Below are 26,180 nucleotides of genomic sequence, written 5' to 3' on the forward strand. Positions count from 1 at the left end.
TAGATCATTATGGGCTTATCTAGCACGGACTATTAAAATAATGGAATAATGATTTCATGTGGTGTGGTTAACTTGATATCGATATCTGATAGCTGGATATGCTTCATTTTTGGTCTAACGACCTAAAATTATTTTTAAACCTAAAATTATTTTTAAAAGTGGATTGACGGAGTGGATTTATCTAATGTATAAAGGTGGGCCCCACGAAGTTTACTCAGAACGCTAGTCCGCCGTCCGCTTCCCGTCTCGCCCAAATCGGCTCCTCCGTCTCTCTGTTCCTCTCTCACCCAAATCCCTATCCTCGTCTCTCTGTCGCCCTAACCCCCTCCCTCTGCTTTCTCCCTCTTTATCTCGATCTCTTCCCACTCGCTCTCTCTCTCTCTCTCTCACGGCTGCCTTGGGCTCTCTCCAGCCGCAGCAACTCGATAACCCATCAGGTATCTCGATCTCTACGCTTTGCGAGGTTTTTTTTTTTTTTCACTGGTTATGGTGGGGATTTACTAGATCTAGTGCCAGGGTATGTTCACAGCGGGACCCACCTGATGATTGATCTGGATCTCACATGTGTGTCACCAACATTTCTCTGCTGCAGTATTGACAATTTGCAAAGAGATTGAGAAAGGGAGCAAGCATATGATCCTTGGCCCCATGTTCCTTGATGTGGGACCCACCATTCATCTATCTAGACTGTTGAATTGTTTTAGCTCGTCTCCACCACCTGATTAAGAATTTGCAAAGACAGACGGAGAAGGGAGGCATTAGATGATTCCTGGCTTAGGTTCCTACAAGTGTGGTGCATGGTTCAGTCACACTGACCATTCCTGGCTTATGTTCCTACAATAGTGCTTAGAAATCACACTCCAAATCAAGGGCCTTGATTTATATAAGTAAAAAAAAAAACAAAAAAAAAACACTAGGTTTCCTCATTGATGGTGTTAAAAACCTAACTAATATCTTTAATGCATAAAATGAGAGCCGAGAGGAGCAAATGGACATTTTTACCCATGCAATTAGTTATTTGAAGTGAAAGAAATCTCAGGCATTCAATCTACATTGTTTGATGTCATGTGGCCCACATGAATTTTGATTCTGCCTGATTTTTTTGAGTCCCCTTCAATTGTAAGGTTGAGAAACTAATGGGGAGTATTTTTGGTATCATGACCTAAAATGATATGTCAAAACGGAAGGACGGGGTGGATGTAAAGCAAATACATCAAGATGGGCCTCACAGTCAGGGATACACCCCCCTCGGTGGACCCCACATACTTCGACTACAGAAACTTCTAGTGGCTGGGGTGGATGTAAAGCAAATACATCAAGATGGGCCTCACAGTCAGGGATACACCCCCCTCGGTGGACCCCACATACTTCGACTACAGAAACTTCTAGTGGCTGGGAGGGGCACCGGGTTTTAACCAATGAATCTGCATCCGAATGAGCAAAGCTCTCTTATGGTGGTTTTTTTTTAAAATTATTATTGTTATTATAAAAATTTTAATTAATCATTATTGGCAGTCATAGGGCAATGGATGAATCGATGTGGGGGCATCTTCCGCTGTTGGTGAGATCGAATTCAAAGGAATCTGTGGAGTACATTCTCCAAGCACTGTGGCGCACTCGCACCACTGGCCTCGACTCCGCTGACAGAGATATCATCCGTGATATGCTTCAGCTCCCAACTGACTCCGACCTCGACCCCGTACGGACACCATATTCCACCCCTTTTTCTTCTTCTCCTCAATCTCTCTGTTTCTGAACACCCACATCAATATTCTGCTCTGGGTGTTTCTCTAAATAAATGAGCTTCTCTTAAACATGATGGTGTTGTTTGTTTCTGTACATACAGATTTTATTTTATTTTATTTTTTCCATGGTTTCTCTGGTATAATTTCAAAATGTAAATTCAATAACCAATGGCTTAAAAATATCCATGACTGTAATAGGGATTTTCTGTCTTGAGATGATTCCCCATCATCTCTTGTTATATCCTCCAAAAAGAAAAAGAAAAGAAGAAATTATAAGGTCACAATGAAGTTGGATGAGCAAGGAAATGACTCGAAAACATACACTTCACCTGGTCGTAGGACATGGATGTTTTCCACAGACCTAAATGTCTGACTTTTCAGATTCAAATCCTTTCTAATGTATGGATTCTCCTTCAAATATTCTGTAAAGGTCTGTTTCTTTGGAGACAAAATCGTCGAAAAGAATATGAATTCCTCTTTTCTCTGCTTTAGAATCCAAAACAAGGGGGAAATCGATTATTTCCCAAAGAAAACCTGTTATTTGTAGATTTCCACTGTGTTTCTACTCTTGAGGTCATGGGTTTGAGAACCACATGTGGTGCGTGTGTATTCACCTTTCAATTTTTATTTATTTATTTTTGGTAGATTTCCACTGTTACATGAGACAGCTCTTGCTGTTTGAATGTTCACATTTTAACATTTCCATTAAAAAGAACACCCATAACCAAACAAAGGAATTGTTGTTGGATTCCACAGTTATCCATTTCCCAAGAATTCCACAGGGGTTTTCAATTTCCATATATTGGATTCTCTGTATCAAAATAGGTCTAGAGTCTACTTACAATCCTATTAAAGCAAGCAATTATACAGCCAATGACCAACTTGAGAGGGTGCCATCTGCCATGAGATATTGAGGCTGGGCATCGCCTTCATGATGGGATTATTTACGAGCAGGAAGGTAAGCTATGGCTTGATGTTGTGTGTGTGCACTCACATTTTCTTTGTTTGTTTGTTTTTTTTTTTTTTAATTATTATTATTATTATTATTATTATTATTTTTTAAAATCCCAGTACACAGGGTTGTTGCTCTTATATCCTTGAACAGGCTCAAAATGTCTTGGATTACCCTGCTCGGATTTGCTGCAACACAAAGAAGAAGTGTTTTTAGAATCTTGTTTCATAACAGGTTAAAAGTAGTGGTGAGTCAAGATTGCAATCTCTTAGTCAAAGGAGGCCTATTGGCAACTCAACACGTGTCAACAACAACTCTAAAACCATGATACCCAAAGTACTAAAAACCTGAGCAAATGTTAAAAAATACACCAAAAATCTATAAATGCTTAAATTACCTAAACGTCCCGTTAAATTGCACATACCCAATCCTTCTTTAGGCATGTCAAGGGATGAATTCTTTCTCATTCTGATTCAAGGATGCTAATTTATGCTTGACTTTGCAATTCCATTATGTACCATTGTTCATTTACATTTTTAATTTGCAGCTCTTGGTGTGCCTTCGCATACTAATGCGAAGGTGTGTGTACGAAAATTTTAGCAAGGATGAGATTCATAAGCTGTTTCCTCAAGAGGTCTCACCTGAATTACAAAGATTGCTTACCCTTTTGTTGCAAAAGTTTCAGCGGGAGTGGCGAGATGATGCACTCAAGGACCAGGTTTGTCATTTCGTTACTGTTTCTGAGTTTCAACCCTTCGATTATTTCTGTAATGAGGAGCTTCATGAGATTGGTCAAATCCATCAATAGAGTTTCCGAGCTCTTAGTTTCTTCAATCCCTCTACCATAGTGGGTGTTTGGGTTACACTACAATATGTGTTTGCCACTAATTACTGAGTTGCAGCATATCATCCATGATAAACATGGCATTCAATGCATGCAAATCCAGACCACCAAAGTGGATCATAGCTTGAAGTCGCACTGACCAATGTTCTTAACCATCTTTGTTCGACTACGGTATTTGGACCATTGACCATTTTATTTGTAAGCGTGAATTTAATGGCTGCCAATCTGATGGTTATGATTTGTCTGATCAGCCTGATTTTCAGGCAATGCTTTGCCCACAATGTGGCCCACTATTTGGATTGATGTGCAGGTATGCCATATGTAGCATGGACAAGTTGCCACAACTTATGCCTCATGATTTGAGCAATTCACTCAGAGGAACCCTTAGTTTATTTCTATCATGTCTATCAACTTTTGTGATCATTAGATTTTATGGATGTATGGATACAAAACCAAAGAAGCAATTCAGGAGGTTTTTTTTTGGCTTATAAAAAAAGTATTGACATCATATCGATCGATTTGTATGATACTGTGAGCTAAACTGCTGCTTTTTTTTCCTTTTCTTTTTTCTTATGAAACCTTTTCAGGTTTCTTTGCCCCGTTTGAAGGCAATGACATGGAATATGGCAAACCATGATGCAGAATCCACAGATCATGTTGCGGTTATTAATTTGAAGGTATTCAAACAATTTATTTTACTTGGTGCCAATGTCGATATACCACAGAATGATATGGGTCCATATGGGGCTTGTGTGGGCAATGCCCATTTTGCAGAATTGGGGACATTTGGCACATCCGGAATATGCGATGGCACATCATGGCAGGATGCACTAAAGTCTCCTGTTTGTGAAATCTGCTCCAGAATGAGGATGTGAATAGAATGGCTAGGCCCATTGAGAATTACATAGAGATAAGGGTCAGACCTGTCATAATCCCAATCTCATCCGGAGCTGTGGAGACATGCTCCCATCCGCATTTGGTGATTTATTAAATTAACCAATTTATTTCAGGTTGCAGTCAAAGTCTATGCCTAATTGTCTAGTGATAGTGATACCATTTTTTTTAAAAAAATATTTATATCAAAGAGTGGCCCTGATGGGAGCTAAAATGATGGATGGCTAGTTGAAACAGTTAGGTCATGTGCTAAGAAAACCGGAGGTGGCCTTGATAAGGAAAGGAACCTTGACTAGGGTTGAAGGTCCTGAAAGGAGGATGAGGGGAAGATCTGAAAGGATTTTGATTGAGTTGGTGAGAACTGAGAAGAAATATGAAGGCTTGTTCACTCACCGAGGATAGGACCTAAGATAGGAATGGTAGGGCCTAAGATGATGATGATTTATGATTCAAAAAAAAAAAAAAAGGTAAAAAAACATTTTAACAACTACTTATTTTTGGTCTTACTCTAGATAAATAATACAAGACTAAAACTGTAAATTTTAATACAATACGTATAAAAAAAAAATCATAGAATAACCAGGGTATCCCAAATCGGTTACGTATCGGCCGTAACGGCCGATACGTAACGGTAACGGTGGGACCCGTTACGGAACCGTAACGGCTGTAACGGGCCCTAAAAAAAAAAAAACTCACCATTTTTTCCTTTATTTTCTTGTTCTTCTTCTCTTTCTTATTCTTCTTCTTCTTCTTCTTCTTCTTATTCTTCTTGGCTACGGCTGCAGCTGCTTCTTCCTCTTCTTCTTCTTCTTCTTCCTCTCTCTCTCTCACTCTCTCTCTCTCTCAATCTCTTCTCTTCCCCTTTCCCTCTTTTTTTCTTTTCTCTTCCTTCCCTCTTTTTTTCTTTTCGTTTCCCTCTCTGCCCTTTTTTTTTTTTAATACTGATGTAGGAACGTGTCACGCAAAGACGAGCGCTCTCCTCGAGCTCCGAGTTGTACGAACGGTTCAAAGGAGATCAAAGTTATATGGGCTCCACGGTGATGTATTTATTACATCTACACCGTTCGTCTATTTTCGGAGATCATTTTAGAGCACCGCCCAAAAATGACTTATATCCAGAGATCATCTGGACAATATCTTTTTTTTTTTTCACTTTAATTTTTTGTTGTTTTTTTAATAAATAATAAAAATTTTTATATTTCAAAATCCCAGACCAAGGGTTGGGCCCCACCTTTGAAACCCAGCCCTATATTTTCTTTTTTCTCCCCCTTTTTTTTCTTTTCTTTTTTTTTCTTCTTCCTTTCCTCCCTTTTTCCCCTCTTTCAATTTTCTTAAAACCTTTTTTTTCCCCTTTTCTTTTCCCCCCCTTTTTTTTCCCCTCTTTTTTTAGGAATGTCAAAATTAAAATGTTTTAATGCATATGCAATTATTATTAGTATTTTTTTATTTTATTCCCTATAACAGTCAAAGGAATTTTGAAGGACCAACATGGAGAAACCCCGTCTCTACCAAAAATACAAAAATTATTTTTTAAAAATAAATCAAAATGGTAAAAGGGATTTTTATTTTCCAATTATCATTTTTTCCTTATTTTTAATCTAGTCCATTTTTTTTACCTTTTAACATTTTTGTTTTAAAAAATTAAATTTTTCAAATCTTAGGTGGACCACACCATGGAAAATGGTGGAGATTGCCATTAAAATTTTCTTAAAGTCCACCGTACCGTTTATTTTTCTAACTTATTTGGGCCATTGCTATAAAGGGAAAACCCATTCATGGTTAAAATTTTCTACCCTAATAAATTTTTAACGGTGAACATTTAATTATTGTTGTTTCTTATGCAATACACATCATGATGGCCTCATTTTTGGGCTCATGCCTTAAAATTATTTGGAAAATGAATGGACGGTGTGGAATGACCCACATTCAAGGTGGGGCCCAAAAAATTTGACACTCGTGTGCTACACTCCACTGCTTATGAAAAACTCTAAAATTTCAGGTTTTCTTAAAATTTGACAATTAAATTATGGACTGTAATTGCAAACCAAAATCAAATTACTTAAATAATTTTAATTATTAATTTTATTTTTTTTTTAAAATAGGGCCTTTTGTTTTATTTTATTTTTTATGATTCACATCCAATAAATGCCACCAATTTATAAGTGGGAAAATAAAAATTGAATGAATTTGAGGCTAATTTGGAAAATAAATTGGTCCTCCAAGTCAGCAAATTGAAGACATTATTCATTCGAATTTAATTTATTTTTTTAAAAATATAGGGATATTATATCCAATTGTTAAGTATATAAATTACATTTTAAAAAAATTAAATAATGAATTTTGTAGTCAAATTACTTGAGCGGTTAAAAAAATTAAGAAAAACTATGTATAAATGGGTGAACTAAAATTTAATTTTTTTTCAAAATTTCTATGTTTGTCGTCCCTTCAATATTTTTTATATTTTTTTCAAAAAAAAAGGGGCCCACATGTGGGATGAATCCCCATTATCGGTTTCGGAGGGTACCGTTACGCCAACCGATACCGATACGGGACACCTTGAGAATAACATATGATATAGTTTGAGCTCACATTGGGATTGGATTGAAATTGCAAACATCATGACTCGACTCGATCCAGTATGTGAAGCATGCACCATATGCAATTAATATGTCCAAGCCTTCTGGTCTTGAGTCATCATACTCATGACCACAACTAAGTTTATTAATACACTGTTGGTCATTTGTATTTATTGTGAGGGCATTTGTGCAGCTTCAAGATGATACACAGTCTTTATCAGGGGAAACAGAGGTCAAATTCCAATTGGCAAAAGATACAATGGAAACAATGCTCAGGTCCTTGCACTATATAAGGAATCAATTGTCTAATACTGTAAGTATTGTCACTGATAATGTGGTGGAAAAGTTAGTGAGGTTTGCTAATCCTAGATGCCAGCAGGTGGGCCCCACCATGTCTGAGATCCTAGCCACTCATCAGGTGGGCTCTGCTCTCAATGCCAGAAGTAAGACAGTTTGGAATGGACAGCCCTAATTGCTGGATTTTGTGTTTATTGTGGGTGGTTGGTTGCATTTCTTTTTCTAATAGTCCATTTTTCTTCAAACTCAGGGACTAGATTTGTTGATCCGCCTTCTTTTCAAACCAGGGTACAGCTGCTCTGTGGCCTGCTGGATGAGTAGCTGGGGGCTCACACATGGGACCAACTTTTAGGTTGGATGTAGGGCAGCAAAACTCTTTGATAGGTTCAATTATCTGATTCGTGCCATTGTCTTATGATGCATGGTTTCAGGGTGATACATCAAACGGACATCTGCAAGGACCAGAAACAAGTTGAACGCTGTATGTTGAGATGAAATGACTGGCAAGGTACGGTTAGATTGGATTGGCTTTCTTAAAACCATAGAAGGCCATGCTCTACAAGTGGGCTATAGAAGAAACATCAATTCAGTTGACAATTATAGCATGCCAAAGCAATTATCATTGAGGGCTCCTGAATTTGTATTTTGATCCATTTTATAGTGATGGCATCATTTAAAAAATTTGCAAATCGAGTCACTACTGGTTTATGGTTATACTTGTTGTATTTGGCTCGTCTCCTTTGTTAATGAAATCGTTACCCTGAGCTTTGCTAATCCCACACATGCCAACCTGTCATGTATGGGAGAACCAGGCTGTGCATCAAGCGGGCGCCCTTGTGGAGATGTATTGGCCCAAACATAGGCCATTTTGCTCAGCAGATGGGCAAATAAAAACAATGGATTGTTTCAGTGTACAAGTTGGCCTTCTGATAAGTGGACCATTCTAATTTTATGGGCTAGTCATCAGACACAGTGGGCCCATCTGATGGTCGGCTAGGATGTCAAACACACATGTAGCTGCAGGTGGTGCGTGGAGAAGTGCCTGTGGACTTGGAAATGCTCACATTATCCCCTTGTCGAGCAAAAACCCACAGGCATACTGTTCTTGAGCTCAATTGGCAGCACATACCATTCTCATTCCAGCGTCCTGCATTGCAAACTCTCCTGTAAATCAAATGCTCGCAAACAGCCATTCTCTGTTGATTCTTCGAACTCTGCTGATGATATTTTTATGAAAATTGCAACAAAAATAAGCAACATCATATTCAGTCATGAAAATTGGTAGAATAGTAATCTCTGGGGTTGCATCTTGGTGCACTGTTGGATTGAATTGTACTAACTAATTCAATAGAGAGGAAATGACCACATTGCAATTACCGTCCTTTGTATTCATAATGGACAAAGCGGCCATCAAATTGCGGACGCATTATTTTTCAAGTCCAACTTGAAAGTAAATAATGGCAATTCGGAGTGTACTCCTTTGATTGAACTGATTATTGCAATTCAATACAATGGTGCATCCAAACGCATCCTGCAAAATAGGAGTGGATGGCCAAACACTGATTTTAGGAACTTAAAATGCCAACTTCGTATTAGAATAATGCCTCACTGGCAGCTGAATTATTATTGAAACAAACAGTTGCTTCACCCAATTATATTTAGGGCACTCACAATGAAAACAATACAAGAAAACAGAACCCCACTCTTGACACCGGATAACGATCCACATGAAGTAGCGCGAAGAACCACATCATCAATCACAGGGCCGCAAAATGCGAAATCCTTTGTCTGCTCCTGAGTGAAACTAGGGAAACTGATAGGAGTTGTATTTGAATCTGCTTTGAGCAACATAGAGAATTTTTGGGTAGTGCCCGTGCCATTGCTTTGTAATGTGAAGTTTTGAGCAGATGGGCCTCCTTGGGCTTCTACTATGAAATTGCCTGTGCATGAATTGTTGGTGTCAGCCATCACAAACTCCAAGTTGTAGGTAGAACCCTTCTTGAGCACCACTGTTGTTCAGATCCCGGAGATATCGCCTGAGACGATCTCGATTGCAGCATTGCCTTTTGGGACTAAGAAGTGTTTGGAAGTCTATATATTTCACTATTCCCATCACAGACCACTGTTGTAATGCAGATTGAGTGAAATCTGTCTTCTTCCAGTAGAATGCCCTCAGTGGAGTTAGTCACAAAAGCTGGCCCCACCTCGAATCAACCGTTTATCAGCAAGTTGTCTGGAATTTTGACTATTGGATCATCTGTTAGGAGAGCAGCAGCAGAAAATACTAAAATTGGAAATGATTGGGGATGTGAAGAGATTCTATATTCACTAGAGAATAACATGTTTTGATAGCCTGGTTACTGGTCTTTGTTTGTTTGTTTTTTGCCCCCGTTTTGGGGAGCTACTCTTTGATAGATACACCCCCTTTTTTTTGGGGTAAGAAGATGTACTACTTTGTGCTCTGGTATTACCAAATGAGAAAGAAAGCTACAGCCCACAAACCTGCACAAGACAGCACATCTACAGCCCACTCTGAAGATGCCTTGGCCTAAAAATCAGGCTTATCCGCAGTTTAGAAATAAATTGATGGCTTGAAAATGCTTCTTCATATGTTTTATAGACCATTGAACTGCTTCTAACATTGTAGCCCACCTGAAAAATGGAACAGCTTGAGCATGGTCAGATCCATGGACTGCTTCGATCTTGCTCCAACCAAACTGGCATATGTAGCAGGTATAGCTGGGATTCCCTGGAGACACCCCTTTTCCAAATTTTCATTTAGTACCAACATAATATAGCTCATTTTCTTTTCCTTCTTCACTGATGAAAATAGAGCAATAGGCTTGTGTGTCTTGACCAATTATCAGGCATCTCCATCCATCAGGTGGGCCTTACATTTACATCTTAAGAAATTGCCAGCATTCTGTGCTTCTAGATACAGTGCAGCCCACCACATGAGATGATTGGCTTGATGTTTGCATGGGGTTATCTTCAATGGAGCCCACACGCCATGGAGACCGGCATAGGCTTATCAAATCACTGCCCATTATTTCATCTAAACCATCAAATAACTCTCTCCAAGTGGGAGAGAACAACTCACCTTGGATTTCAACTGGCATCCCGATCGCCTTGAGAATAAACGTGTCGACCACGGGCCCACATGTGATATCGGGCCGGCTTCATTCGGTTGGCTAGGAAGGTTGAGATTGATTGGTCCGCTGTTGGCACCCCACCTTCCCAGGTAGCAAGCATGGCTCTCCCACTCCTTGCTTCCATACCGCTGTTCCAGTGCGACCAGTGATGATCTACCCAGAGCGGACTCATTCATGGTGGTAGACGTAGAACAGTTGGCGCCTCCTGGAGCGAGCGTGAAGGTAAGTACATAATCCATCGCTGTTCCATTAGCTCTAAAGGTCTGTTTTATTTTCCCATCAGTGCCCAGCTGTATGGTGTGGCCATTTCCTGGCAATGACATGTTGGGGCCCGCTGTAACATACCGGACCGTCCTGCTAAAGGTCCAGCCAGGTATGGGGTTGGTTTGTGTCGAGAGCACGAATGGTGTAGTGGAGTTTGCCGTTACGTTTAACGGTGGTGATTCAAAGCCAGCATTTTGGTGTAGATCTGTGGAGAAGGTGGCTTGTTAGGCAGGGTAATTCTGTAATTGTGTTGAAATGCTGGGGTCAGTGGAAGAATTGTAACTTCCCTTCTTCAGCTGCTGCTGCTGCTGCCACGAAGAGTAGGAGCAACAGCTTTCCCTGCATCATGTTTTGAGAGAGAGAGAGAGAGAGAGAGAGAGGCTCCAAACTGCTAGAGTGCTGGGTTGACTTTGACTAGATGGGATTTCTAATGGGAACGATTTGGTGCTATTTATCTTATCTCAGTCAACAAGCACTCTTGTTTCCATACGTGTGTTACACATGTGCAGGATCCAGGCTGTACATCTGGTGGCCCCTACCATTTACGGTCTATAGCCAAAAATAACATCAAGATCATCTCTGGAACAAAAAGGTCTGGTGGATCCAATCATCAGATGAGCTACACCTCAATTTGGATATTTTTGGGCAGTGGATATTATTTTCAATGGTGTGTTCCACTGTTTGGTTGGATCTGCCGGAATTTTCATTTGTCTGATCTTCGAATAGGATTCAGCCGTGGGACACGTTCGATGTCATATACATACATGTGCCCCACAATTCTCAACTTCATCATTTTTTAAGAAAAACAAATGGGTGTAATTTTTTAAATTTCATCCGTGTGTTTTTTAATTCTTAGTCGTCATTATTTCATAAAATTCTCACTCTTGAAGAATGAATTTTGTGGTAAAAATTCTTTCTTTTTTTTTTCTTTTTTCTAATTTTTTTAGAAGATGACTCCTCAAGTACGCATAGCATGGTCCTATGGCAGTCTAGACCGTCCAAATCATTAATCTAGCCATGGATGGAGTTCGTGCAACAAAAATAATAAAAATAATAAAAATCAAAGTTTTAGCAATATGATTTCCCTTTGAATTTGGACCACTCACAATTTTGCTTTTAATCATTTATTTAATAGAAGATTGCTCAATCATGGTCTTTATAGCTGTACATCAACACCATCGCCACAATTGAGGAGGACAATCAAACACAGTAATGGTGCAAAATCAAGGAGAAGAAAACTTGGCGTGTTCTAACAAAGTGTGCTGCATTGTTACGGGTGGCTGGGCCTGGCCCCAGTAACCCAACCCTCATGGGTGGAGCTTGGGCTCCTAAACTTGGCTTAGGTGACTATATCTAGGATGGATGTTGCCCTGATAATACCTTAGTGGGTGTTACCCTAACTGTGTGGGGCTCACCTTCATGTTGTATATCCACGTCACCCATCCTTTAACCAGATCCAAATCTTTGGGGGACTACACTTTAAAAATTTTTTGAAGGCCACAAAAGTTTTGGATTAATCTCGTCTTTGAATTTCCGTTCACTGAGGTCTGGCTGACCTTATCAGCGGATTGGATGGCAAATAAACATTAGGGATCTGCTTTTGGTGGGTCCCGGGATGTTTTAAATGGTTGGTGTCCAATCACCACTGTTTCCTTCGGTGTGGTGCATATGACATTTGGATTTGCTTAATTTTACGTCCTAAAATGAGCTGAAAAACACATGAACAATGTCGATAATACAAGATACCATCAAGGTGGGCCCCACGATAAGGGTAACACCTACTATTATTAACACGGTGGCACCTAATTTGCTTCCATCACCTCTTCTTCAATTGCGACTCCTCCGACTCAGGATTCAGACTTGAAATTGAACTTGGTAGTAACCCTTGAAACACTTACCTTTGAAAATGGTAGGTACTGGTCAAAGCCCCGTGGGACCTGCCATAATGTATTTGTTTTAATAATGTCGTTCATTCATATTTCCGAATTATTTCAAGATATGAACCAAAAATGAGGTAAATCCAAAGCTTGAGCAGACCGCATGGTAATAAACCGTGGGGATTGAACACTTATTGTGGGCAACGTAAGTTTTGGGTCAAGCTGGTTTTTGTATTCCCTTCTTCTAGGTTTGTGGCCTTGCCCGGGAAATAAACGGGATCAGATTAGGTGGGTGTTACCTTATCATGTGGGGCCCAACTTGGTATGCTTTTTGTATATCCACACTGCTAATCTGTTTTCCTGTATCATTTTAGGATGTGATATAAAAAAAATAAAGAAGATTCACTTCTACTTTCCTGAAGACGCCGATGGTTTAAATCCGTTAGTGAGCAACGCTGACCCCACCTTTCCCGACGGATCGTCTGACGGCTCTGAGCCATTGGGGAATGTCACTGCCGACGGTTGTTAACCGTCGGTGTTGCCCTGTTTTTTTGGCAGTGCAAAGCGTGAGTATCAGCCTTGTCCTAAGCTCGTGGCCCACTAGACAGGCTTCCACGGTGATGTATGTGTTCGTGGCCCACTGTCTAGTGGGGTCCACCGTGACGTATGTATTTGAGGGGTCTTCTGGATAGTGGGGTCCACCAGGATGCACATGATTATTCAAGTGGCCCTCTAGAGACACCCTGATCCATAGCTCAAGTGGTAGACTGAGTGAAAGATACCTCGTTTCAACACTAAGGTCTTGGTATCGATCCCTAGTGGGGGTGGCTAACCGTGAAGTGTGAATTGACAGTGTACTAACAAGCTAACAAAAAAAAAAAAGTGGTCCTCTAGACAAGTGGGACAACTTGAATGTAATAGTGAGCATGTTGTTGGCTACCGTTGGAACATTTATAGGGCCTACCATAATGTTTTGTGCCCATACCATTGGCCCGCCTTAATGTACGGGTTGTATGGGCACCATGGCCCTACCTTGATGTATGAATTGTATTCACGTAGTGAAACCCACCCTGATGTGTATAATGTGTCCATACCATGGGCCATCTTGATGTATGAGTTGTGGCCGTGTTGCGGGTCTACCTTGAGGCAGGTATTGTGATGTGACGGGTAGCTCACCTTAGTGTATGTATCTGAGGGCCATGTTTAGCTAGTTGTGGGCCATCCTTCTTGGGCCTCATTTGGGGATAGATGCAGGGTCCATTTTGATGATGGTTTTGATCCTACCATCATCGTTTGTGGATCCTACAATTTATTGTCCTGTTTGGGTGCCAATAGTTGTAAGTTTTGGCCCCCTGCGTGTGGGCTTGTTGACTGGGCCCACTGGCTTGAAAGCCCACTCAAGTGTAGCTCGTTTCCAAGTGGGTTTCCCCTATTGTGAATGATGCATGGCCCCATCATGATGGTTTAATGTTTTACATTTGTGTTGGTACGACACTACCTTAATGATTTATGTAGTGTTAAGTTAGTGATTGGTGCAAGGTTTACACTTGTACTTGTTATTGCACTTTTTTTTTTACATTGATGTGACACTTTCTTTATATTGAGGATGCAGTTACTCCATGTTAGATGTAGCATTTATCTTACTCTTGATTTAGCATTGCTCTTATGTTTGGTATAGTACCTCTATTATGCTCGATGTGGTATTACATTATTAAATCTCATCTGCATCATGTTGCATGACTTGGATGATGGCTAATTCATGGTTTTTTAGTTGCCTATGTGCGGCAAGGACACATTGACGACTTTACAACTTGGAGCATTTTCAAGGGACCCATATGAGATGGGGCCACCTTGCATGTATGTATTGCTTGCATGACATGGTTGCATAACTCAGATGGACTTATGCATTCATGCATTGCATGATGCATTTGCATCCATACCCTAATGACATCAGGCTTGTGGCCACCACAGGATCATCGTGGTTGGTAACTTGAGTATGAACATTAGAAATTTGGTTACATTTACTGGGCACGTAGGATCTCCCTGGGTGAAAGTCCCTAAATCCTGTAGAATATATGATGCTCCAACGTTAAGACCGAGTGGATAACATCAGCGCTCAAACACCAAATACCAGTAGGCAGCGTCTTCCACTGTTTCGGGGTCGGTTGGAAGGGGGTGTGACCTTATTTGCTTGGGTGAAGGGAGCTATTAGCTAGGTTGAGTCTGACCAGCTCGTGAAATGGGTCTGCTATCGGCGAGCCGGGTGGAGATTGACATATCACTAACGAGGCGGATAATGAGGTCTTTTTCACTCGATGGGTCATGTGTGCGATGGGGCGGCAAGCCAGTGTTAGAGTGTACTAGACCCCGATGATTCCAGAATGAGAATTATACTGAGATATGGATTAGACATCTGGATTGGTATGTTACATTGCATCCTTAGCATATGACATTTGGCTTCGTAGGCCTCTGCATTGCATAGCGTGGGTATGGCTGATAGCATCTATGGACTTGTCAGTCTAGCCCTTTATTATTAAGCGTACTCTGATATTTGTATGCTTGGCACATGCATTGCGCATACACACATGCACACACTCTCTAAGCTTCGTAATAAGCTTACGCACGTTGTTTACGTGCAGGTTATGATGGACCATAACAACATTAAGGCAGGAGCATATGCCTAATCTTTTAGACTTTTGTTATATTATGTATTTCTCTTCCAGCACTGTACTAAATTGATATTATAGTGGAAATGTGATGATGTCTTTAGTTTTGGTACACTTATGGTTATGCTCATGTGAAAAAAAATCACACTGAAATCTTCCTTGTGGAATCCTAGGATTGGAACCTGGCATATGTGAGCTGGGAGCCGAGAATGTGGTGTACTAAGGAGGCTTTCACCGCAGGATTCGGAGCTTGAGAATTGTATAAGCCTGTTCACTGAGTTTGGGGTATGACATTGATGATCCGTGTCTATCTGTGTTTTTGATCTTCAACTTCCAAGGGCTCAACTAACTATATGACACACTGACTCACGTGATTGATAAAACATGTGCACAAATCAGTGCACTAACAATCTCCCCCTTTGTCAATTATAAGACAAAAACTTAACCTAGGCCTTGTCATGGTCCATACCAATGACAAACCAAAATAACTAAAATATTATATGTTAAATATAAAGATTTACAACTCGAGTATACAAAGACATGTAATACTTGCATTGCTCCCCGACAATTACTCTCCTTATCTTCATCAATTCCTTACAACAACAAACAAATCTTATAAAACAGTAGTAAACTTATTTTGGTGGGATTTGATCTTTCTCTCCATTTTTATCAGTATTTGAAAAATAGTTAATTCCATTAATATACCAATAAAAGCAAAATATGAAAAAAAAAATCTTTAAATCATACATATTACTATAAGCACATACTAATAAAGGATTATAAGGTGCATATAAACATTAAATACATGAAGCATGCATATATGGTCATTTGAAAAGATATATCATTTAAAATAACAATGACCAATGAAAGTTTTAGCAATAAACATGTGATACTAAAGATATGGAACTTTAAAGCTAAGACTTTCTAACATTAGGACTAGTTTAAAAATTCTACTATTAAAAACACAATTGCCTACCTTAAATTAATTTACCAATTAAAGATATATAAGAAGACAAATTAATATTAAGGCTTCCAAGCTAAAGTGGGTCCAATCACATATAATACAAATGATGTTCCAATCAAGCAACTAGTCTATATAGATAGTGTACTTGTGTGTGTTTAACAAGCACATAACATACAACTTAATCCAAGCACTTATATAATTTAACTAATCAAACACATAAGCATGAATTAGAATTGCAAATATTCACAACTGCAAACACAAACATGTAGAGTGGTTCAGTTTCCCTACTCAACTCACGGCGGAAGCACTTTTCTTAAGTGTACCGGTATTCACTATCAAAGGTTTTTAATATGGTTTACCTCTAACCTTTATATGGTTTTTCCAAAATCTAATGTGGAACCTTGATTTAATGTTCGGTAATCCAAACCATTGATCCGGTGGCTGTGTTGTGGGTGGACAAAAATCTCACCACATGGGCAATTTCAAACCTTCAACAAACAATGAGCTTTTCTAACTCATTGGCTATTCGACTCGGCTATATACTATATTATTTGGTATGTAAACCCTATATACGATCCAATCAACATCCTCACCAACTCCGCTTGTGATTATTTTATCTTTTGTGCAAGAGCATTTGCATAGAGATTATTTATCTTTTATTTTTTCTCTCTGAAGGCTAGTCATGCATTCCTGTTACTTCATTTTTGTCCATCAACTATATTATTGATAAGGTAGAGATGTATGATGGGATGTACAATGGAATTCCAGTACTACTACATTTTGTAATGATATTTTCATGTTTTACAATTAGGGATCTGTGTCATTTTGCAGGATTTGGGATCTGTGTCATTTTTCTAGTGGTCAAGTACACTTGAATCATTTCCTAAGTGACAAGTGGTGCTTCTAATGATTCTATTAGAATTTGCGGTTTTTATTTATTTATTTATTTATTTATTTATTTTAATTTCATCTAATATAATTGTTAGCCAATTTAGTTATTCATTTATTTATTCTTCAGTTTCAATGTCTTTATGAGAATTGCTCTAGTATTGCTTCATAACTTTCAGGGGCAGTCTTAAATTGCCATGGTTTCGTAGGAGATGAAAGCATGTCCTTTCACCTCAACAATGGGAAAGTCTACTTTCACTAGATGTAAAGCTCCGAGATGGAGTGAAGTTTTTTGTAGAAAGTTTGCAGTTGAGTAAGAATTTCATTGTCCAAATTATGTTGCGGACTGATCACCTAAAGTCAATTGTGGCTTTTACTTGTGACCTATTTTTAAAAGGGTGAAAATTTTGAAAACAAAAATTCCATAGGCATACAGAAGGGTCATACAGTATTTCCAACTGCATGTGATCAGTCATCAACTGTGTTTCTTGGGCCTCATCCATTCCCCTTGATATTATTTTAGTGTTCTTGGAGTTTTCTCATTCATCCTATTTATGATGTAGGGTGTTGACCCAAGCATCGGGCTCGAGGTTTGGCCTTTCCTCCTAAGAGTGTAATATTTTCTAGCCTCTATAATTTTTGAGTTATGCAAGTGTGGAGTGGATAAGATAGTAAATTTGAGGTTCTAGTTGGCAGTATATCTGCCTTTGTTTTCTTGCATTTTAAGGGGGTGATGATAATTCACTTGTATTTTTTTCCTATTGTCTACTGGCCAAAAAAAAAACAGTTTTCCATTATCTCTGCACCTAACATGCATGCGCACTATTTTGATTCTCTATTCACAATTGGTACTTAAACAATCCTTGAATTGAATGTAAAGTAAAAGTGATGAGAGTAAACTTAGCTGGAAGGGCTTCTAAAATGTATGCTTCCTTTTTTAAAGCATCTACTTTTGTTTTTATTATCTATAACTGTTTGTATCTCAGAATCATTAAGATGTTTAATAACAACATTAACAAGGTTCTCTGTTTTAGATCACATGGAAGAACCTTCCATGTGTCTATGCATTGTCTTTTTTTCTTTTTTTCTTTTGGACAGATGGTGCGCATTTTACTGACAAAATGGGAAAAAAAAAATACATAAACAGATTGGGATCAAGTCCTAATTACTGCAAGGTAGATTGATGGGCATGAGCAAGGAGAGGAAGAAGAGAACAGCAAGATCAGGGATGAGGACGAGCAGGGAGTTGAAGAAGATGTGAGCTCCTTTCAGATTCCCATTCTCAGGCCTAACTGTTGGTTATGGATTTGTTTGCGGCCTTCTGTTAGAATCAAGCTAGCATTACTGCTGGGAAAACAACATCTATATCCAGATGGGTGTCCCTTAGCCTATGGTGGAAGTGTCTTCCTTCAGAGAAATTAGTGTTGGGGACCACCATCTATATGGTCTGAGATGGCCCACCAAAGGGACTTACATGAACATCCCTCTGATTGATTTTTAGGGTTACAATATGACAGCTTCTCATACATTTGGAGGCAAGATCATGTCCATCACATCTGGCTCTAATTTTAACCGTGGCCTATTTGCCGAGAACATGATTGCTTTCTGTTGGGGTGATGAAACTGGAGTGGGGTTTTGAGCTTGATTTCTAGACATGCAAGGTTTCAGATGATTTCAGCTGGTGGGTTTCTGTTTCTGGCCCTTTTTTGTTTTTAATTTACAGGATGTTTCATCATTTCTTGAATTGCATTCTTTTTTCTTTCTTTTTTGAAAATTTTCTCATTTGTAAACATGCACAATTTTTATTTTCTTGGAATATTTTGAATTTCTTGAAATTTGAAAATATTTATTTTTACTGAATTGTCTTTGTTCCTGATAGCATCGGAAGATCTTATAATTGTAGTTAAGTTTGAAAATATTTTCATTCCTGATAGTGGGGTTCCTAATAGCATCATAATTTCTTAATATTTGAAAATACTTGTAAAGCATTGCACTTAAAAAGAGCTATATTTCGATTTTTTCTTTGATCCTTTTGTGGGTGGATAACTGGATATTAAGGCGTGTCCATCTTAATCAATTGTTTACTGCTCTGCAACAATGAAAGCTGATTCTTAACTGTCTTCTCTCTTCATAGGACAAATCATTTTAAAATTTTCATAATGATATTGTTAAGTCATGATGTATGTTGGTCATCTTAACATGTATAGAAAATTTTATTGGCATTACTCATATAAAATATTTTCTTTCAAGAAGTGATTTGAATAAACCAATATCGGCCTATGTATGTGACAATTTTGCTGCCACTGATCTTATTTAATTGGTACTCCCCTTTGTTGGAGGATTAATAAAATGTGCCTTTGATAGAAAAACTTAGCAATGTCGCCGCTTCACTATCTAAGGTCAGAAGTTATCCATGCACTCCTCATGAGTTTTTAGGCACTCATTCCAAACATTTTGATCCTCCTGCCCATTGTGCTAACTATTTCCCCAAGATGGTGGTTTTCTACCTATGGCACGATCGAAACTATCTTCTCTTAAGCCAGGGAAGTTTCATGAAAACCACTCCATTCATTTATACACTACCTCATTTTAACCATGGAACTAAGTATCATGATACTAACTTATCTCTAGGATTATGTTTTTTTTTTGGTTAATATTTAACGATGATCTGTTTTCATATTGCATGTTGCCTGCATGTTAACCTACATCCAGTAATGGTCATCAATCTGTAGACTTTCAATTACAACATCTGTTTTCTTTTTAAATGTTGCCAGCTTCTTTACTTATGTTTGCCTACATCAAATGATGGTCATCTATCTGTGGACTATTTAATTACAGCTTGCATTCTTATCTTTGAGTTTGGTTGCTCCATATAGTTGTTTTGGCGGACAAGGCACTGTTATGGTTCTGGAATTTGGCTTAACCATTTTCCTTGATTGATTCCCTGTATTTGTATGTCATTAGCTTTCTTCATAAATTTATTTTATATTTTAATTTTCTTATACAATTGAGAGGAGAAGGGTTTGTCTGAGAGTAGCTGCTGAGCTTCGCTGGAGAAACCAAGAAAATGCAGACTCCTCTCCCTTCCCTTTACTTGCCAGTCCTTCAAGACAGGAATTGAGTACTTCCGAGCAGATTCCGCTGCCCATTCAAGACCAAGACCCACTACTTGACATTTCTGATTCCACCCGTGATCTAGTGGCCACAATCGAAAAATCCCCATTTGCCTGTTGAACACCCCCTTGGAATCTCCCCAGATATATATAAAAAAAATAGCCACCTATGACTTGAACCTAACCACTGTCGAGAAGAAATTCCAAGATTTGATTGGATAAAAAATATGCATAAAAAAGGTTTGTATTTTGACACAGATATGCATAAAAAAATATCCGTTTGTATTGGATCGTTTGGTCAGTACATTTGAATGAAAACCCATAATATCCTTATGTAACATCAATACTTTCTTCTCTAGATAATTTTGAATTTAGTATTGTATTAAGGTTGATGGTATCATATTCATATAACGATATAGTATGCTAAAACAATGTTTTGAAACTTGATTCGAAACTGCTTCCATATCTAACTTTCAAAGTCTATAGGTAATTGGAGTTAGAGGTTTCATGCTAGAAAGTTGACTCTAAGACTAGCTGCAGTGATGACGAAGGGATGAACGTGATGAGGTCGATCACTATCTTCCTCAAGGATAACTACTTCGAATCCACGAAGTTTCTCTGGACTCCTCACAGAGACTTCTCAAATCCACGAGGAAAGAGCAAGAAAATAGAAATAATATTCTAGAAATTTTGTAAATTGATTGATGAATGAATAAATGAGTTTACACCTCTTTAAATAGAGATACTAAGCGATGGAAGAAGTTTTGGAATTAAACTACACCTAAAACTCCTAGAAATTGTGACTTACTATAAATAGTAAACTTACTATTTATAGACGGTCATGATTCCTACTAGTGCGCATGGTTTTTGGCCAAAAATAATAAGTATCCTATTTGCCCGAACCATGATGTTCCCCTAACTATTATAAACACTTTTCATGTTAGGCAAAACTCCAAAAGCCCAACGGATGAAGAGTTGTATCCAAACTAAAACTTACTATAAATAGTAAAAACGAAATTAAAATAGGAATTCGACCGTCGATCTGATGGTATTTCGCAAATTCGGCATAGGCAACCCATCATAGCGGGTTGGGTGGCTAAAGTAGCTCGTCCTACCCCAAAATCATATATGGTACGTCCAGTAACTCATTCCGGTTTGCGATATACATTCGTTTTAAGTTCTAACTGTCCAGATCACTTCTGTCGTCGACCGAGCATTTTCTTATCCATCTTGGCCATGAAATTATCCGTGACCCACTCTACATCATGCAGGCCTTGGATTTAGGTGAAGCAGTTAGAACTCACAATCAAGATCTCTTTGAAGAATGTCTCTTCACTTCCGATCTCAAAGTACAAGTGTTACTTCTTGAACACGATGTGAACTGTAAAATCTTGGCTTAATTTATTCTCTTTCTTTGAAATTGAACCCAACTAGTATGCTATAAGCATGCTAAATGCTTATCTCAGTTCCTCATCCATGAATAACTTTTTTTTTTCTTTGGATGAGTAATTTATAAGATTTTATGTTTTGTCTGAGTGCATAGTTTTATACGTGGATAATGGGTTGTATGCCATGGGAGTGAGAGTTGACAGTCCAATATTCAAAGATTAGTAGAGTTTACATTGAACTAATCCCCATGTGAGTTGGAATATCTATCACACACATTGGATCCAATCTTTTTTAGAATCTTAAATGGTCTAGCACTGCGTGCTTGTAACTTCTTAACGGTACTTTGTGGAAACCGTTCTGGCCTTGTCCTAACCAATATTGCATAATCACTCTCATTAAACTCTTCAATTCTATGATGCAAGTCAGTTGAAATTTTGTCTTGATTATTACTAGCATTAATTTGTCTCCTGATCTCCGCATGCAACTCATGAATGTGATGGGAAAATGCATCGGCTGACTCTGAGGGCGTCTGGGTGACCGACATAGGTAAGAAATCTATGGGCAGTTTAAGTTTGTCACCACTAACAATCTCGAATGGACTCATAGCAGTAAATCTATTAACTAAACTGTTATATGCAAACTTGGCGACAAGTAAGACTAAGCCCCAAGTTTTAATGTGTTCACCCACTAAACATCGTAGTAGATTTTTGAGACTTTGATTCACAACCTCAGTTTGGCCATTAGTTTGAAGATAGTAGGCAGATGAGAACAGGAGTCTTGTGCCCATCATGTGCTATAATATCTTTTAAAAATAACTAGTAAACCGGACATCTCTGTCAGACACTATAGTCTTAAGTAAACCATGTAATCGAACCACCTCCTCAAAAAAAATCTTAGATATGTTGGACACATCTTAGGTTTTTGAAAATGTAACGACCTTGGAAATTTTGTGCTAATCTTTCCTTAAGTAGTTATTTTTGGGGTAATTAGCGCTATACTCGATTGCTTGTGAAATTCGCATCAATCACTTTAAATTGTATCTGCATGACTCAAAACTTGTAGATTAGTTAACGCTATGTTACTCTGAAATCTGGGATCCATCGCTAAATCCAGTTGTTCTGGAGAATTTTTGGAAGTTCTGGATCGGACTTAGACCGCGCGTCGAAAGTCCGATTGAGATGATCTTAAGCTGTGGCGGTCACTATGTTGGGCTTGACCATCACCTCGAAAATCAAGTCCATGCGATGTTCTGGGTCGATTTGATTGAGTTCGGAGTGAAAAGTGTGAGAACGGTTGGAAATTTATTAAGCTTTTATGAAATCTGAGTCGTGTCGCTTGCGCGACGATTTTAAGCTATCTGACCGTTGGATTCTGACCCAATTTTACCCTCTGATCAGGGAAGGTGGCACAGGCATATCCTTGTGCTTGTGGACCTGATCGAGATTCTGTGACCGTTGAATTGAGTGTGGTCCGCCACGGCTGATCTAAAGAACTAGTCGGTACGAAAACTCAGCTTGACCTAGATCCATGGTCAAAGAGCTTAAGTCCGACCTTTCGTGGTTATAGGCCCACCAGAAGTGCTTCGTTGGATTGTAAGAGGCAGGTTTTGGTTATACTCTAAGTATACCTTGGCCCTGGGGTTATTTTCATCAATATGAGGCCTATTTATAGTCCTTAAACCCTAGCTCTCTTTTCCATACGAATTTTTCTCTAACCCTAGCTTGGAAAGAGAGTGGAAAAGAGAGAGATAGTGAGAGAGAAGTTGGTGAATCATCTTGGATTCTTTCCTGTTCTTCTACATCCTTGAACCTTCACTTTGAATCGTTATTCTAACGATTCTGAGTTCATCTTGGGGTAAGTTAACCTAACCCTAATCTGTGTTAGAGCTTAGATTGGTCTTGGTGTTGTTGTATCTCATTTCTATCCTTATTTTAGGGTATTCTAACGCCGTTGACGAAGACATCTCGTCTAAATCAGTTCGGTGTTCTTTTCTGGCTTAAGGTGCGGACTTTAAGTGTATAGGTTATGGTTTTCAAGGCTTTCAATGCCAGTTAATGATTTATTCTTGTTATGGATGAGATTTCACATGCCAAATGTTGTGTTTATGTTGCGTTCCTGATATGCATGTGTTATATTGAAATTTGTGTATTCTATATGTATGTATAAAGTACCGTATACGTATAAAATATGCACTTGTGTTTGCCATGATTATTTGTCATGTATGTATGCTAGATGTATGTATGACAACTCCTCGGTAAAAGGAATCGTTCAAATGCATGTATTTCAACATACGTCATGTATGTTGTATCATGTATTCTAAGTGTTTGAAGAAATGACTGAATGATCTAAAGTGTGATATTTCAACCTAGTATGGGCGTTGAGAAGTGATTCTCAACTCTCCCACTAGTGTGTATGATTTCCTTCTTCCTAGTTACATTCCATGTTATTTAATTTCAAGCATTACTTTTGCTTACATTTATGTTAAGTTGATATTTTTCAGATACTTGAGTACCACTTGATTTAAGTTGTTGTTCCATTACTGTTTTACATTCAATATGAATATCTGTTGTAGTGTAATGTGTGTAGGACTATGCATTAGTCCAGGAAATCGGTAATCGGCCTTAAGATCGTGGCTGAGGTTACTTTCGCCACGTAGGACGTATTAGATGAACCCGAGTCGTATTAGAGTTGTCGGCAGTGGTTTGGCCACGCGGAGTGTTTGCGCACTCTATGTCGTTCAACCCAACGTGCGCTCGTGCTAGTCGAGTTCGTCAAGTAACCCGATTGTCCGATGTATGTTCACCATGTATGGACGCTACTGTTTGAATCTAGGGTACCGAACTTACCAGTGAAATCCTATTAACCATGGTACCTTGATCCGCTAAGACTCATGAGCCGGACATGGTGGTATGGGACACCGTGGTCGAGCTGTCGGCCTACGCTGGGGTGACGAGCCTCCCCGTAGTGACCAGTGAGCAACTAAACTCGTGAGCCGATTATAGTGGTATGGGACACTATATTCATGCTGTCGGCCTACATTGATTGGTGACGAGCCCTTTGTAGTGACCTCGAGCATGCCTGGATACCGCATCGAGGTGACGAGCCTTGGTGTAGTAATAAAGGTATGAAAGGCGTGCATTGATTGGTGACGAGCCCTTTGCTACGACCTGAAACCATATGATCGTATGAGATGTCTAGGACTGACGACCCTAGAATGGATCACTGTTTGGATGGTGATATGAGGAAGGTATCTTAGCTTCCCAATCCTGCTGTATGAAAAGGACTAATAATAACTTGGTAATCATATCCATGCACCGCATTTGCATGTGCTTTGTAGATGTGGCGCACTTTGAGGTGGTGTCATGCGTAACGTAAGATGAAGACGCTGAGGGTGTACGCGTGAGGGCACGCATCATTTTGCATACATCCTTGCATTAACAAGAGTACTTAGGATTTATTTAATTGTTCTGCTTTATCATTACTGCTTGATTGAACTGATAACATGTTAACCAGTGCTTTATTGTTCCACTGAGTTGATCACTCACTCCCACGTTCTGGGGCGGTGTTAAACACCCACCAGACTCTGTCTTAGGTTCTGATGTTGCAGATGTGGATGCGACTTCTGAGGCAGAGCGGGAGATGGATGATAATGAGGCTGCTTTCTCTTATATGCAGTTTTCAAACAGGTTCTAACGATCCTTGTTCTGATGTGCGGGACTCTGAGATTATTTTTGGGAATTTAAATGATGTAATTTGATACTTGTAATTTTGTTAAGTAACACTTTCATATGACCTGGTTGGTAAATGTACTTCAGGGATTTACACTTGTACACATATATTTCTATAAGTCTTCCGCTTGCATTATTCACTTATCCCTGAATTATATCTGTGTTTTGGCTTAATGTATTCCATGTTTTATACAATAATACAGTCAACATACATCCATCATTAAATATGTTGCATAAGTGATGTTTTGGAACTCGGGAGCTGAGTTATGCTCGACCCCCGAATTTCAGGGCGTTACAGAAAATGGGAGAAAGTGGGCCAATTTGGAGAAACAGTCCATGACCATAAAAATGGAATCGTGTTTTTTAATTGACTTGGGAGGCCCAAGCACAAAATCTATATTGATGTCTTGCCACAGTGCATGTGGCATTGGCAATGGTGTATACAATACAATATTCTGCTTCTTCTATTTTTTCAGTTGACATGTTCGACATTTCGCTACGTCTTGCTTGAGACTTGGCCAATAAAATCTATCCTCCACTAGGGCGATGATCTTATCTCAACCAAAATGGCCAGTTATATGTCCATTATGAAGCTCCTAAACAAGGAAATCCTGAAGGAAAGTGTGGGGAATACAAGGTCAATCTCCTTTGAAAAGGAAGCCATCTTTGAGCACGAACTCACCCGAACTATGCTGGTCATGTAAAAGTGACACGTATGTTCTCCCAAAATCTAGGCACATAACATACTTGTCTTTCAATCACTCAAACCTAATAACTTCTACACTCAATGAGTTCAACAATGTTACTCTCCTACTAAGGGCATCGGCTGGT

At 39.0% G+C, this 26,180-nt stretch overlaps 1 protein-coding gene and 1 long non-coding RNA gene across 9 annotated transcripts; one reads left to right on the forward strand and one right to left on the reverse strand.

Moving 5' to 3' along the window:
- The first annotated feature begins 336 nt into the window (after positions 1–336).
- LOC131251502 (uncharacterized) lies at positions 337–8,072 on the forward strand. Of its 8 annotated transcripts, none has more exons than XM_058252254.1 (7): positions 340–437; positions 1,516–1,699; positions 3,245–3,415; positions 4,129–4,218; positions 7,205–7,454; positions 7,559–7,660; positions 7,740–8,072. In XM_058252254.1, the coding sequence occupies exons 2-6, from the start codon at positions 1,526–1,528 to the stop codon at positions 7,627–7,629; spliced, it is 756 nt and encodes a 251-aa protein (XP_058108237.1). In that variant the 5' UTR covers positions 340–437; positions 1,516–1,525; the 3' UTR covers positions 7,630–7,660; positions 7,740–8,072. The 8 variants fall into 8 exon arrangements, with proteins under 8 accessions (XP_058108236.1, XP_058108237.1, XP_058108238.1 ...); XM_058252255.1 differs by having other exon boundaries at positions 7,596–7,660; XM_058252256.1 differs by having other exon boundaries at positions 7,205–7,324.
- An 828-nt stretch (positions 8,073–8,900) lies between these two features.
- On the reverse strand, positions 8,901–10,540 carry LOC131251503 (uncharacterized). The gene is made up of 2 exons (XR_009173901.1): positions 10,409–10,540; positions 8,901–9,541 (listed from the first exon to the last, which is right to left on the reverse strand). It is a non-coding gene; the product is annotated as an uncharacterized LOC131251503 (long non-coding RNA).
- Positions 10,541–26,180: the final 15,640 nt, after the last annotated feature.

Source organism: Magnolia sinica, chromosome 7 (genome assembly GCF_029962835.1).
Source record: "Magnolia sinica isolate HGM2019 chromosome 7, MsV1, whole genome shotgun sequence".
Classification (NCBI taxonomy): domain Eukaryota; kingdom Viridiplantae; phylum Streptophyta; class Magnoliopsida; order Magnoliales; family Magnoliaceae; genus Magnolia; species Magnolia sinica.

What these genes read in the sequence shown, in the direction of transcription:
- LOC131251502 (XM_058252253.1), top strand. Translation starts at nt 1,526, where the DNA reads ATGGATGAATCGATGTGGGGGCATCTTCCGCTGTTGGTGAGATCGAAT. An exon ending in TTGCGGTTATTAATTTGAAG is followed by an intron (nt 4,219 to 7,204) that starts GTATTCAAACAA and finishes GCATTTGTGCAG; the next exon opens with CTTCAAGATGATACACAGTC. An exon ending in CTCTGCTCTCAATGCCAGAA is followed by an intron (nt 7,455 to 7,558) that starts GTAAGACAGTTT and finishes CTTCAAACTCAG; the next exon opens with GGACTAGATTTGTTGATCCG.